General features: G+C 38.4%; 2 protein-coding genes across 2 annotated transcripts in view; both read right to left on the reverse strand.

Annotated features, from left to right (window-relative positions):
- ISCA1 (iron-sulfur cluster assembly 1) overlaps nucleotides 1–14,407 on the reverse strand; it is a 521,537-nt gene that overhangs the window by 437,603 nt on the left and 69,527 nt on the right. The window lies entirely within an intron of this gene.
- On the reverse strand, nucleotides 878–13,743 carry LOC128497357 (fructose-1,6-bisphosphatase isozyme 2). Its single transcript, XM_053467385.1, has 7 exons — nucleotides 13,471–13,743; nucleotides 11,323–11,485; nucleotides 9,823–9,915; nucleotides 9,428–9,568; nucleotides 7,940–8,077; nucleotides 4,541–4,660; nucleotides 878–1,395 (listed from the first exon to the last, which is right to left on the reverse strand). Exons 1-7 carry the CDS (start codon nucleotides 13,638–13,640, stop codon nucleotides 1,201–1,203), a joined length of 1,020 nt encoding a protein of 339 aa, XP_053323360.1. The 5' UTR covers nucleotides 13,641–13,743; the 3' UTR covers nucleotides 878–1,200.

Consider the following 14,407-nt stretch of genomic DNA (forward strand, 5'->3'; position numbering starts at 1 on the left):
AAGTGTTGTGTATACTTTTTTCTGAGGTAGCAGCTGCCCAAAAGGAATGTCATGTTTTTGTAATTAACATTTAACTTTTACTGCATGAATGATTAACCATTCTTGTTTGTTTTGTAATTTAACGCCTTCATGACTGAGGGCTTTTTTCTACCCAAAAGACCAGAGTTTTGTTGGGGTTTTTTTTGTCATTCTTTCAACTATAACTCCTCTTTCTCACGTTTGGTGTACACAGAAAGTATATATTGTTTATATTTTTTTCAGGACAAATAGGGTTTTCTTTTGAAACCACAGGAATACAAATACAATGATTAATAAAAAACAAAAAAAAACAATCAGAATTTTTTTTTATTATTTTGTTGTCACTTCTGAACAAGAACCCAATTTATGTTCAGCAGCATCCAGTGGTTACTGTAATACAATACATAAGTAGTTTTGTTTCCTTTCTAGAAGGCTACACAAATCCCTTACATATTCACCTATATTGGGTTTAGGGGTAGCATAGGGTTGTTTATAAAATTCTCTACTTATAGTTGCAAGGGTACGATGTATTGGGGAACATTTTCTTTTATCTCTATTATTTTTTTATTTTTTATCCCAATTCAGGTCTGACAAGGGGTTGCAACAGCCTCATGAGCGGTCATTAGTGCAAGGTTTTTAGACTCAAATAATCCTAGTAGTATGCTACTGACATGTCTTGGATGATCCTTATTGTAAAGATGATCTTGTCTATACTCTTATTATTGGGCAATGCTTTGGTTACGAGTGGAGAATATTCCTGTGCCTATGTCTCACCCTGCAATCAGTGAAGAGTTAGCGATCACTTGTTGCATCTGCTACGATACCAATGACGATGAAGCTGCAGTTCAGACAAAATTACACGGCATTTTTATTTATTAGCCATTGATGCGATGGTAGCCATTTCATGATACTCCAGGACAATGGGTGTAAAGTACAATAAAGCTGGCCAAATACCTAAACTACCCCATTGTTAGGACATGTGCTATAGGCCTGAGAAATCAGGAGGTTTATATTGGCCATAAAAAGCTATCGGGCAATCGTTCATCTGTAATTGCGTGAGCGGGACTGATCAATGAATTACGTGACTGCATGTTTAAGGCTTGCTTCAGGTATTAATAGGCAGACACTAAAATCAAGATGTACGTACAGTCACGTACACACAAACTGATATATTATGAGCATTTAGGTGCTTTTTTGGTGTTTCTTAACACACGCCAAATACTCCTCTACATCTTCGGAAGATCCAAGGACCAGCGGTACCCTTTGATGAATGGACTCAGGCTGCACATCTAGCACTGGCTGTGTTCCAGTGGTTGCCATTCCCCCGGCCTGCTCGATAATAAAAGCCATAGGATTACATTCATACAGCAGCCGCAGCTAAAAAAGACACAGAGCAAGAAGGACATACATGAGTTTAACTTGTAAGATTTACATTTCCCTTTAGTTATTCCCTTGACATGCTTTATTATACAGACTCATATAATTTACCAGCAAACTTAGTTAATTTCAATAAAAAAATTATATTGAATTGCAAACTATTGGCACAAATCCTAGACCCAAGGTAAACATTTAATAATGGTGAAGGAAAGGGTTATCTTTTAAAAAGCCGTCACGTGGTAAAGCCTGAAATACAATCCAGTGCTTTAAAAGCATTTTGTTGAACAAGGTACAAAGTCCTGTTTGAGAGTCAGACTCGGGTGATGTTTGGCATCAGTGAGTGTAGAACACGCTTATCTGTGTGTTCAGGTGTTTTACACGCCTGGGTGATCGCAAAGCATTTTTATACCTTTGGAGAACTATTTCTCATTCACTGTGAGCACGCTGGTCAAAACATTCAAGCTTACAAGCACTCTAGAATGAAAAGTCCCAATGTAGCGAACACTGCTAAGTCATCTTTAAAAATGAAATAGTGTGGCCCACTTCTGTACTGCTGCCGCACCGACTCAACCAAATCCATACAACATACATGGTTTTCTATCTGTAGAGCAGCTTGGGTCTGCCTTTTTAAGCTTGGTAGCCCATTAGCAGGTCAGTGTGCCAATGTGTCACATGGATCCATTCTTCAACCATGACGCTAGGTGAGAAGGATTTGCACGTATCCAATACACTCAACAGTGCTACATGCCATTAAGTGGACAGCAACTGCCTGTAAAATGAACAAATGCTGCTCTATTCACTAAAAGCCAGGCATAAGGGGAAAACATGATTAAAATTGGGCCCATAATGTGGCAGTAAAAAAGTTACATTTGGCTTTTTATTTTTTAAGAAGCCAATATTAATTTTTAGTGGCACATAACACATTGTTCCTTTAACTTTAAAACTTTAAGTAGCCAATCTTTTGAATTATTTCTTTGTCCGCACCTGATGCTACAACACCATATGCTAGAAGCAGATGTTAAAATAAACCATAGCATTCATCATCATTTCTTTTGAGTGGTTGCATTATTTATATAGCGCCCATAGTATCTGCTGTGCTGTATAGTGAGCTTATTCTTTAAAATGACATATCTAAACAAAACACAGAAAACACTTTCTTTATAATTTAATACATTATTAAAATGTTTGAGTTTTTGAGCTGATGTCTCCTAACTCTAAGAACTTAGCTAGGCCAGGACTGCATAAACAGGTCAGGAATTATGTGTATCATTGCCCCAAAACAAGTAATTTAATGATTTTTTAATTTACATTCTTGTGCTTAAGGTGGGATATCTGTGGCCTGTTTGTTGTCCTTGATGACTAGAGTTGCGTAGCCCTGGACTAGACTGACAAATGGGTAATCTAGGCCCGGGCAACAAAGTTTGCACTGGTGTCCAACAATTTAACTAGGTTTTTAAAACAGTGAGCAGGTGGAACAGCACCTTTAATCAAGGGAGCTGTTGTGTACTTATCTTACGATGGCCTCTAGGTGAATAAACATATTTTAAGGTGTGCCATAGATCGTGCTCACATTACAGTTCACAAATCAAAACAAATGGATTGTAATATTGCAACCAAGCCCGGGGTGATCATTTGGCACACAAAGGGCTGCTTAGTCAATCCCAGTTTGGAATTGATCGCAATGGAGTTCAGAATAAAGAAGCTTTAGAAGGGAAAGACACATTTGTTATTTCAAGCAAAATCTCTCATTTGACATTTTTGCATGTGAAAAAAACAAACAAAAAAAACATACATACTTTTGGGAGTTATTTTGTTTCTACAGATTCAACATCTGTAAGACCTAGTGAGCCCAAGTACTCAAAGCAGTGTATCCCACATAGTAAAAATGAGGACAAGGATAGCATATCATATCATATCCAATTTTTTGTTTCTGCCAAACAGCATGTTCTCTGTAAGAAAACATTATACCGACCTGCCCTCCAACAAATGTTAATACAGTGTGGATTTAGCTAAAATAGATAGCCTTGACATCACAACAGAATTTATTAGATTCAGGAAAAGAAGGAATTTACATCCTGTATTTGTAAATGTGAATTTTTTTAGATTACAAAATAGACATAATTTCCTTCTTTTCCTTTAAAACCGATCCTGAATCTAATAAATGTTATTGTATTTACCAAACAGGCAAAAGCAGCAAGCCTGACTCATTATCATTCTCAGACACAAATGCTCAAAAAATAAAAATCACTTTCTAAATATATAATCAAGTTAAGTGGGTATAATATTTTCTCTCTTAATACATAGTGTCAAGATTTAACAACCTATCTAAACTATAATTGGTATAAAAACAGAAGCGAATGATGCGTGGTTTGCAATTCAATGACGATCTAAGATCAAATTCTCAAGCATAGTAACTAAACAATGTTTGTATTTTGAGATTTACAACAAGCAAAACGGTGCTTCAAATTCCATCACTAATCGATAGAAGTTAAAAAATAAACAAATTCTGCTTTTCTGTTAATCTGAATCAGTGATACACCTTTTGATACCAATTTATATGAAAATTCTAGCATTATATTGTTGATAAACAATCTCTCTTCTCTTCATATTCTAATGGAATGGAATTGAGAAGGTATGTGTGATGCCAGATCTAGGCACATCATGGGGCATATACATTACATACGTGAATATAAAAAAGAAACGTGCGGCTACTGGCCTTAAAGCGCAAGGGCCAATTAGTCATCCTCAGTCCGAACCTGGTTAAAATGTTAACATATAAACACTGAACGGTTAGGCAGTGCCTGGCTTTGTAGTGTCGCGTAAGCACCAGGGACTTCTCACAGATACTTGTATCCTACCATTGTAATTTATTAACGTTACCAGCATACAAGTGTCTGGATTGAAAGACATTGATATCTCTCTTATCCTTCCATGTAAAAGGAATATACAGGGTTATTAATGTACACAGACTTTGGGGTACATGCTGGGTTGGATTATGCAGTTTGTACAAGTGATCTCCAGTTCCTTGTTAGATGAAATAGAAATGTCAAAACAGACATTATTAGAACACGGAGGATGAATCCAGCCTGAGTTAATGTGAACCCAGATATGATTTGGTAAAGAAGTGGTATATAGAGATTGTTACCTTTCCTTTGGGGCTCTTCTCATTGGCTGGATACAGGAAGATTCCACCATATAACAAAGTTCGGTGGACATCAGCTACCATGGAGCCCACATATCTTGAGCTGTACGGGGAACTACCATCCTGAAACAAATATGGAGAAAGTTTTTTGGTTGAACGATTTGATGTTACCTACATGTGATGATGCTAGGTGTCGCTCATAAAGGCTTTCTAGACCAAATATTCACTCTACAGCATAGTATGAATTACTAAAGCAAAAGTTGACAGAGGTCGCAAGGGACCTGCACCTTCTTCACTTCACCATATAGACATTATGAAAGGCCAACCACAGTGAGATGCTCTTGCTGCAGGAAGACTTTTGCTGGCCCTGTATAACGCATAGTTAAATTAGCAACATTTATTCAAAGTCTCCTAACACATAACGCATTATATAGGGACAGCTCAGCTGCTAGTGTTGGCCCTTCATATTGAATATTTGAGTAAGAGATTTTAAAACACAACTCTTTTGACACGTCTTCCTTTAATGAATAAACTCCAGACTTGTCAATAACATACTAAGGCTGACTGTCTTTACATTTGTGGAATGTTTATTGTTTTAGATGAAAACGTATAGGCATGATGCCCCTTGATGTAAAGCCTCTTTTAGTTTTGATTCCTAAATGGAATATTTACACATTACTGTAAGCTTCAGTTTGTGCAACATGAGACATAGAACCCGCTGGCAACGGTCCCAGGATTTCCTATCTGACTCAGCAATAGACATGGTCATTTATACTCATGCTTGGCTTCTGTAAAACATTGCAGCCCAATGTAAGCGAGGAGCAGCCAAATTATGTGACCTTATGCGTAATTTGCTTTTACTTCATCTTTTGGCAGCCTGGAATCATCTTCAAACACAGTGAGGATTACTTTTCAAAAATATCCAGAAACCTATTTATCACAGATAAATGCAATGCATCTTATTACCATAGCAAACACTCTTCCCGCTGATTAGCCCACTACATTGATGGCAAGACAACTTTTTAAAAGATGCATAAGATACATAACCCTCATAGCCTACTACCAATGGCACTTGGCATCAATTACTGTTCGGTATTGAACAAATGATTACATTAAATCAAGCTTGATTATTATGAAAAGGGGAAAGTTTGTCTCTTCCAAAATCACTAAATTTGAAAATTATTCAAAATCTACATTTAGCTGATTTATACAAGAAAATGAAAAATGTCCAATGACAATACAGTAAACTTAATTGGTAATGTACACTGTTCTATACATAGAAGACAATAGCTCTGTCTGCCATCTACTGGTCTTAAAGTTGCATTGAATTTTTTGTGTTAAATATTTATTCCCTATAACCATGAAATGCATGGGTGATAGTAAAAAAAAGACATACTTTGTCCAAACACCATAACATCCAATAAAATGGTTATAGGCATTGTGTGTGTGTAGACCTGAGGAAATTCTCTACCAAACAGGGTGAAGCTGGAGCTAAAACTGGTCTGGCCATGCAGGGGCGTTGCAAGGAAATTGCAAGGCCCCAGTGTGAAAATAGCCTCGGGGCCCCCCAACTTCACCAAGCAACATATCCCACAGTACCCCCTTTTTACTCAAACAACTGCTTGGGGCAAAGGTGCCTCTTGCAAGCTATGTATTTAAAGTTGGCAATTATTTGTAACCAGGCCATAGTTTTTCTATCCATAACAGACGACTGTAATGACCCAGAGTGCCATAAGATGGTGTTCAGGAGTTATTGCGTAGTAGCGGAGTTGGACAGGGCCTGGTGCAGGGCGACTGCACTCTCCCGGGTGATGAGCACCTAGGGTTGTGCGGCCACATACCAGGGCCCTGACATAGCAGCAGATGTTGTCCAGTTCAAAACAAAAAACTTGGTGATATCCTACAGACACCCTGGAGCAGACATGAGACATAGCTCTACAAAGAAATGAGAGTAGGGAAGCTAAACAGAGCAACAGCAGAATCATATTAAGACAGGGAGACCGAGCAAGAAACATAGCCAGGCGATACATACATGGTACAGGGCACAGCAAAGGGTTAGAGGCTTACCACATCAATGTCTGGCTTAGTATATAGTAACAGGGGTTATGCTGTACTACCATCAACGTCTGGCTAAGCATTTAGTGATAGGAGTTACACTGTACCATCATCATCATTGTCTGGTTCAATATATAGTGAGTAATGCTGTACCATATCTGTTCAGTAAACATTATTTATTTAAACTTTTTTTTTTTTTTTTTTTTTTTTTTTACAGATTTGTAGTTTTTTTCCAGTTGACATGCAGTTTTACACAGACATATACATTTGTGAAATCAATATTCTTGCAAATATTTTTTTTGTGGGTCTTTACATTTTAAATTGGGGGTGCCACATACAGAATCCTCCCCAGGTCCCAAATACATTAGGTACGTCCCTGAAGTGTATATATATATATATACACACACACACACACACACACACACTTTTTGTCTATTATTACTGCAGCAAATACATTTTCAGTTTGCATGAAAGGTCAATTTTGCCATGTTCTCCGGCCCCCAATGGCTCCCTTTTTTGCATGCAGTAAATTTTAATCTGCTGATAGCAGTAGCTGTAATACTAGTTAGTACTTCATCTTATTTAATAGCTTTGAATTTCAACTATACAGTCTGCATATATACCGTATTGGCCCGAATATAGGCCTCACTTTTTTCCCCCACTTTAAGTCTTTAATGTGGGGGTGCGGCCCATATTCGGGGTCTAGTGCCCGACGCCCGGGACATGCAGTTCCGGGCGCCGGGCAGGCAGCAGGGTTAGGATACAGATCCCCCGCAGCGGTGCAGGGGACCTGCATCCTACTGTCTGATACGCTCAGACAGCCTCCTCTGCCAGCACTTCCCACGAGGGGGGGGTGCCGGCACGGGAGATTGTCTAAGCGCATCGTGCAGACGTTCACCGGCAATGAGCATGAACGACCTCCGCTGCCAGCACGTTTGCTCGATGTGCTTTAACAATCTCCCTTGCCGGGAATTTCCACGGGGGGAGTCCCAGCAAGGGAGATTTTAAAGCACATCTTGCAGACGTGCCGGCAGCGGAGGTTGTTTATGCTCGCATCGCCGCTGCCGGTGAACGTCTGCGCAAACAATCTTCCTTGCCGGTACTTCCCACGGCGGAAGTGCCGGCACCGGAAGTTGAATACGCGTTATACGTAGATGTCCCCCGCCGGCCCCGCAATACCCCGTGGAGTCTGCACCGGTAAGTCTGGTGGAGGGGGGACATCTTGGGGACAGAGTGGCAGCATATCTCGGGGGGGGTTTATATTCGGGTGCAGCCTATATCCGAGCCAATACGGTACTTTTATTCCAGCTCATTAAATTTTGGTGCACAATAAATATATATACAAACCTGAGGAAACTTCTTGTTGTTCAGGTACTCCGTTACTGCTCCATCAAAGTATTTGGCATAACCTTCATTCAGACTGTAAATCTTCCCCTTCTTTTTGATTTTAAGATTTCGCTCTACTAAAATGAATTCTCCCAGGGCCTTTAAAATTAAAAAATAATTCAAGTCATGTTTATGTATATGTACCATTTTTGAAAATTTAAAAAAAAAGGTTGCCAGACAATTGTTTGTATTGGCCCTAAATATATTTATATAATGCTATCATATCCCCTCCAAGGTGCTGTTTTTCTGAACTAAACAGATTTAAACTAATTAACCTTTCTTCATAACTAAAGTGTTCCATTCCTTTTATTAATTTCATAGAAGAAAAGAAATGAAAAACAGATAGGCGCCAGACAATAATCTTCTTACGCAAACACCAGGGAGCATCATTGTCTGGAAACCTCCATACCTCCTCAACAGCAGCAAAAATTGTACTGGAACTCTCCCGGTTTAACAAAATTATTTTAGCACATAAAATCCACCAATTATATAGCTTAATATATTTGGGCTTAAAGAAGGCAGCAGCCTGGTGCATTTCATGCTGCAAGGCATTTTATAATAGGCCTGATTACTAATAGATGCATGGAATTGCACACACTTGAATAATGAGATTCACTGGTTATTAAAGTAATAGCGTAAATTGTAATCAGGGCCGGCCATAGGGGTGTGCGACCTGTGCGGGGCGCCTGCCCGGGACTTAAATTAAAACATGTTTATTTTATTTTTTTTAACTTTATTTAACGTGAAGGATGTTAAATAAAGTTTAAAAAAAAAAAAAAAAAAAGATGCTTTAATTTAAGCCCCGGGCAGGGTTGCTCATGAAGTTTTCAGCAACCGTTCGGCGCCCCTCACTCTCCGTGACATCATATTCCGGCGCTCAACACGAAATGCCGGCACCGCGGCAGAGTGGGAAGACGGATGCCTCCCGCTCCCACTGTGGCAACACGGTGAGTGAGGATAATGAGAAGCAGGGAGAGGGGAGGGGGGATAGTGAGAAGGGGCAGAGGAGGAGTAGTGAGAAGGGGGCGCCAGAGGAGTAGTCTGCACGGGGTGCCAGAACACTTAAGGCCTGCTCTGATTGTAATCCACTTTATATTAGAAAATAGTTTGACATATAGCTCGAGGCTGATTAAGGTTAGATGACTAGATTGTAAGCTAGCAAGAGCAGAGTCCTCTTCTACTTCTGTACCCGTATGCTTTAACATCTGTTAATGTTATTGTCATTTTACATTGTCAGTTTAACCCCTTAATGACAAAGCCCGTACATGTACGGGCCCAAAATGCATTGTTTTCAATGGGTTTAGGGACCACCCATTGTCCTTAAGGGGTTAATATTGTCACTGTCCCCTGTTATAACAGCTCTATGGAATCTGCTGGAGTTAAATAGTCATTATGTTACATTTATATAAGTATGTCTCCTTTTCTTAAACAGCTTAATTCTGAACTTACGGGATCCAACATGAAGCAGTCTACGCCTTGACCAGTAGAGAGCGCTACAAGCGTGGCACTTCCATAAAGAGCATAGCCTGCTGCGACAATGTTGCGTCCTGATTGCAAGGCATCTTTTTCACAGGGCTCAGTATCTGTTGTCTAGAGAAAGGTTAAAAAAAAAAAAAACACAAAACACATTATTGAAGAATAGTAGTATGATTTTATCTAAGTACCAGACCTTCCTTTTAGATACAGTCATGCTTCTTAATACCACCACATGTTTGGAAAAAAGATTAAACAAAAAGATTAAAAAAATGTAAGCACAATTCTACTGTAGCTTTCAAAATATCATTATTATTACGCAATGTTTTAAATGGTCACCAGAGTAAAACAATTAAAACATGATGTTTTACCTTCCTGTAGATGGCAAATATTGTTCCAATTGGTGCCAAACAGTCTATATTCGAGGAGCCATCAAGGGGGTCAAAACAGACCACATATTTTCCCTGCAAGAAGCAGTAAACATTCATATTAGTCCTGTGAGGAACAACAAGCACATTCATATTTATTTTTCAAATCAGAAGTATTGTCTGGGTCTATTAGTGGCTTACTGATTGTCCCCATTACCACATTATATAATTCAAATTGATAAGAACCATCCAGAACATATTTGTAACCATTGTATTGTCACAGGGTCTACAGTTGTGTAAAAATGAAATTACACCCTCTATGAATTCTATGGTTTTACATATCAGGACATAACAACAATCATCTGTTCCTTAGCAGGTCTAAAACATTAGGTAAATACAACCTCAGGTGAACAACACATGACATATTAGGCCATGTTATGATTTGTTCAACAAAAATAAAGACAAATGTATGAGCCATGCCCTCAATCTGGGAAGGGTTGTAAGGACATTTCTAAACAATTTAAAGTCCATCATTCTACAGTGAGAAAGATTATTCAAAAGTGTAAAACGTTCAAGACATTTGCCAATCTTCCCAGGAATTGACAGCCCAGAAAAGTCACCCTATGGGCAGGCAGTGCAGAGAAATTGCAAAACTACAATGCTACAATGAAATTGTACAGAACACGTATAGTTTGTTGGGAAGGGCTATAAGGAGAAAGCATGGCAGCACGGATAAGGTTTGCAAAGTTACATATGAACAAACCACAAGACTTCTGGAACAGTGTCCTTTGGACAGATGAGACCAAAGTGGAGATGTTTGTCCATAATGCAAAGCACCATGTTTGGTGGAGGGGTGATGATTTTGGCATGATTTGTAGCCACGGGACCAAGAAACCTTGCAGTCATTGAGTTGACCATGAGCTCCTCTAGTAGTCTAGAGTCAAATGTGAGGCCATCTGTCCAACAGCTAAAGCTTGGCCGAAATCTGGTCATGAAACATGACAATCGATCACAAGCACAACAGGAAATCTACAACAGAGTGACTGAAAAAGAAAATAATCAAGGTGTTGCAATGGCCCAGTCAAAGTCCAGACCTCAACCTGATTGAAATGCTGTGGCGAGACCTTAAGAGAGCTGTTCATAAACAAATGCCTGCAAACCTCAAAAAAAAAACATCTTTATTAACAGTTTAAGCTATCTCCAAAACCATTACACTGATTGACATGGCTGTAACTGTTATAACTTAACAGTGACAGTTCTCCTTTAAGTATTCTCTTTATACATGCACAGTAGTGCATGTTAACTCAACTTACATGATTGCTTGTAGACCAGCGTTTATCCGACACCATTATATTACAAGATATTTTATAGTTGTTAGGTTGTATTAAAGAATAATTAAATAAAAGATGGGTTGTTATTTGTACTTCTTATTTCTTTAAAAATTAATAAAAAACTATTGAAAGTAAATAAAAGATGGGTACATTGGGGATTGTACAAACTAACCCTTTTGTCTTTGGGTATAATAATGACTTCTTTGTTCTCCTCAGAAACCAATGCACAGGTACCATAAGAAGATGTCAGCATGTTAATGACCAGGTCATTTGATAACACGTCCAGTTTCTTTACTTCATCTCCAGTGACGTTTACACTTCCTGAAATACCAAACCTAGAAATCCCAGAAAAAAAATAAAAAAACAATGTGCATGTAAGCTTAAGGGATGATGCATATAAACATGAAGATCTTAGAAATCATTGTGTAAAGTGCATGTCACAGACAGAATGCAGATTATTGAATATTATTAGTTTACACCTAGAGTTCACATATTTACTTATTCCCCTTCAAAATAAAAACTGAAAATGTGGATGTAAACAGAACCAAATGGATTGATTAATAGAGGCGCCACAAACATATGACACAAGCAATATGTAAGAATGTGCTTGGCTATATTTCCAGCTTTATACACATTTTTTGCGTGGGTTTTTTTCTTCTATCTCTTTAGATATATTGGTTAGTTTTGATGATTGTGTGCTGTTACATTCATAGGTTTATTGTTTTGCCAAGACTTGTTTGGTTCAATCACAGTCAAACACAACAGCTCTGCACAACTGTCCATCGGAAAATGTTACAATAGTGCGTAACTAGTAGCATCTCTGACAGTTTTCAATTAGACTATATACATTGCAAATAATATTCTTATTATATTGTAATAAGATTTCCAAATGTGTGAGAAAGTGTTTCAGTTGATATCAATAACCTTAACTTTACAAGCATATGATGAGCTCTGCAAGAAATGTAGCTAAAAGGCCACTTTTTGTAATTTATCTTTTCATTATTATTTTATATTTTTTTTCTTAAAGGAACATACCAGTTATGTGCTTTAATGTATATGATAGATATGTCATTGGGGGAGAATATAGCATTGGGGGAAAATTGAGGAATAAAAGGTAAGCAGTCGATGCAATAAGACACGAGTTAAGCAAGCAGGGTGCTGGGTTGATATATAGAGGCATTGGTAGCAGAAAGTAAGAGGTGGTTCTTCCACTGTACAGTTCTTTGGTCAGACCTCAGGTAGAGCATTTTGTTCAGTTCTGGAGACCCCATCCCAAGAAGAGTATTGACATGTTGGAGAGTTCGGAGGGGCTTCTAAAGTAATACATGGTTTACAGTATAACAATTATCAGGAAAGTCTAAGCGATGTCAATATGTACAGCTTGGAGGAAAGAAGAGAGATGCTATAGAAACATTTAAATCAAAGTGCAGAAGGCTAGTTTACTTCACAGGCAGAAGAAGGTCAGGAGGTTTAGATATAAAGTAAAACTTTTATTTTGCCAAGAGGGTTATAGATAGATGGAACATCCTCCCATCAGAAGTGGTAGAGGATAATACAGTGATTGAAATTGAGCATGGATGGGATAGACAAAGCTATTCTGAATCTAAGACAATAACAAGGACTCATTGAGGTCTTTACATCAGGAGGACTAGGTTGGCTACATGGTTCTTAACTGCTATCAAATTATGTTTCCACTTTTGTGATCTGCACTTTGCATCATTATAAAACAGCACCTCCTAGAGGTTCAGTTACTGTGGAATACGAAAGTCTGTTGATGTTCACATACTATATTCCTAGGAATCAGGTAAAACCAATACTGCCTATGGGCTAAATTTACTAACAGGAAATATTCTAGGCGAGCTTACAGGATAATTGTAGTTTCAGCTCACCAGATTCAATTGCATTATAAAGTGACATTCTCCTGTGAATTGGACAGTCACACAACTGGTATGTTAGGAGGACACTCTCAAAATGCTTAATATAGCTCCAACAAGCTCTTTCAGCAAGTGAAGCTCATTAGGCTTGATCCTTCATAATACATAGAGAAGTCAAGGAGTTGAAACAGCAACTCTATTGCAAACTCACTTGAGTGAATTAACCCCAGCATTTTCGTTAAATCTGAGTACCCCTTTTATATTGCATGATGGCTATTCAGTTTAATTCTGCTACTTATTACTTAATTAATGCATTTATGAATAGCTTGGGCTAGTACATATCTGAGTTTAACCAGCTCTAACTATCTAAGGTTTAAGTACCTCCTTGCATGGAAAAAAAACGACAAAGTTAGCACCGATAGTTTAAATAGGAGCGTAAAACTTACATTTGAGCAATGCCTGCTTTCCTGACAGCAGAGGAGATGGCCTTTATGGCAGTCAGCATGGAGTTCAGTAACTGGGTCAGCTCTCCAGTACCTTTTGCTTGTCTTCCCTTTTCCATGACAAACCGGGTAAGGGTTAACATGTCTGTTTCAAAGGGGCTTTTGTCGGACATTTTTGCTTTCAGAAGAAGTCCTTTTGTTCTTTAAAGGATTTTCAAACTGCAGAGTGATCTTGCAGCCCCTTCTGCTATCCCCAGAACACTGAATGAGCTGTAGCCGGAATGCTTAATAGCACTGCCACTCAGCCCATGTGATTGGGAGACTGAAATATCACGGCTAAATTCCACATTCCCTCACACTGAACTTGCTTCTCAGTAGAGTAGGAATGCTGTCTATGTCTTCCTAGTAGAGGGGATTCCATTTTCTGCCACATTATAATACACAGGGGATTTGTGTAACAAGTAGCTTTGGTATAAAGCAATCAGGATATAAATTGGTATGGCGATTGTAGTATTTATTGTTTTATATAGTGCCATCATATTCTGTATTGCGGTACAATGGATAGACAGGACATAACAATTTAACTTACTGAAACAGGTGAGGAAGGCCCTACTCAAATGAGCTTACAATCTAGAGCTTACTTTTACCATTTATCCCTAATAAATAACCAAAGGTTGTGTCTGGGCAGTGGGCCTAGCCTAAGCGCGTATTAGCCATTCTATATCGATAACACAAGAAATAAATTTAGCACTTTCATTAATGCAAAAAAAAAAGTCATCATATGTGTACAAACAAGTGAAGACCAAGCAATTGCAGGCCCCTGGTATACCGTATATTATAAATGTTTGGGTTTTTGGAAGAACTGCTATTTCAGAGAGCACATCAGACAAAATAAATAAAAAAATACAAGAAAAAAAATTGAATAAATGCTATTCCTTTT

This window comes from Spea bombifrons, chromosome 1 (assembly GCF_027358695.1).
Source record: "Spea bombifrons isolate aSpeBom1 chromosome 1, aSpeBom1.2.pri, whole genome shotgun sequence".
Lineage (NCBI taxonomy): Eukaryota > Metazoa > Chordata > Amphibia > Anura > Pelobatidae > Spea > Spea bombifrons.

Excerpts from the sequence above, each read along its gene's own strand:
- LOC128497357 (XM_053467385.1), bottom strand. The coding sequence starts at position 13,640 with ATGTCCGACAAAAGCCCCTTTGAAACAGACATGTTAACCCTTACCCGG. Across the intron at positions 9,916-11,322 it reads TTATACCCAAAGACAAAAGG|GGAAAATATGTGGTCTGTTT; the intron begins GTTAGTTTGTAC and ends TGCTTCTTGCAG. Across the intron at positions 9,569-9,822 it reads TATTTGCCATCTACAGGAAG|ACAACAGATACTGAGCCCTG; the intron begins GTAAAACATCAT and ends ACCTTTCTCTAG.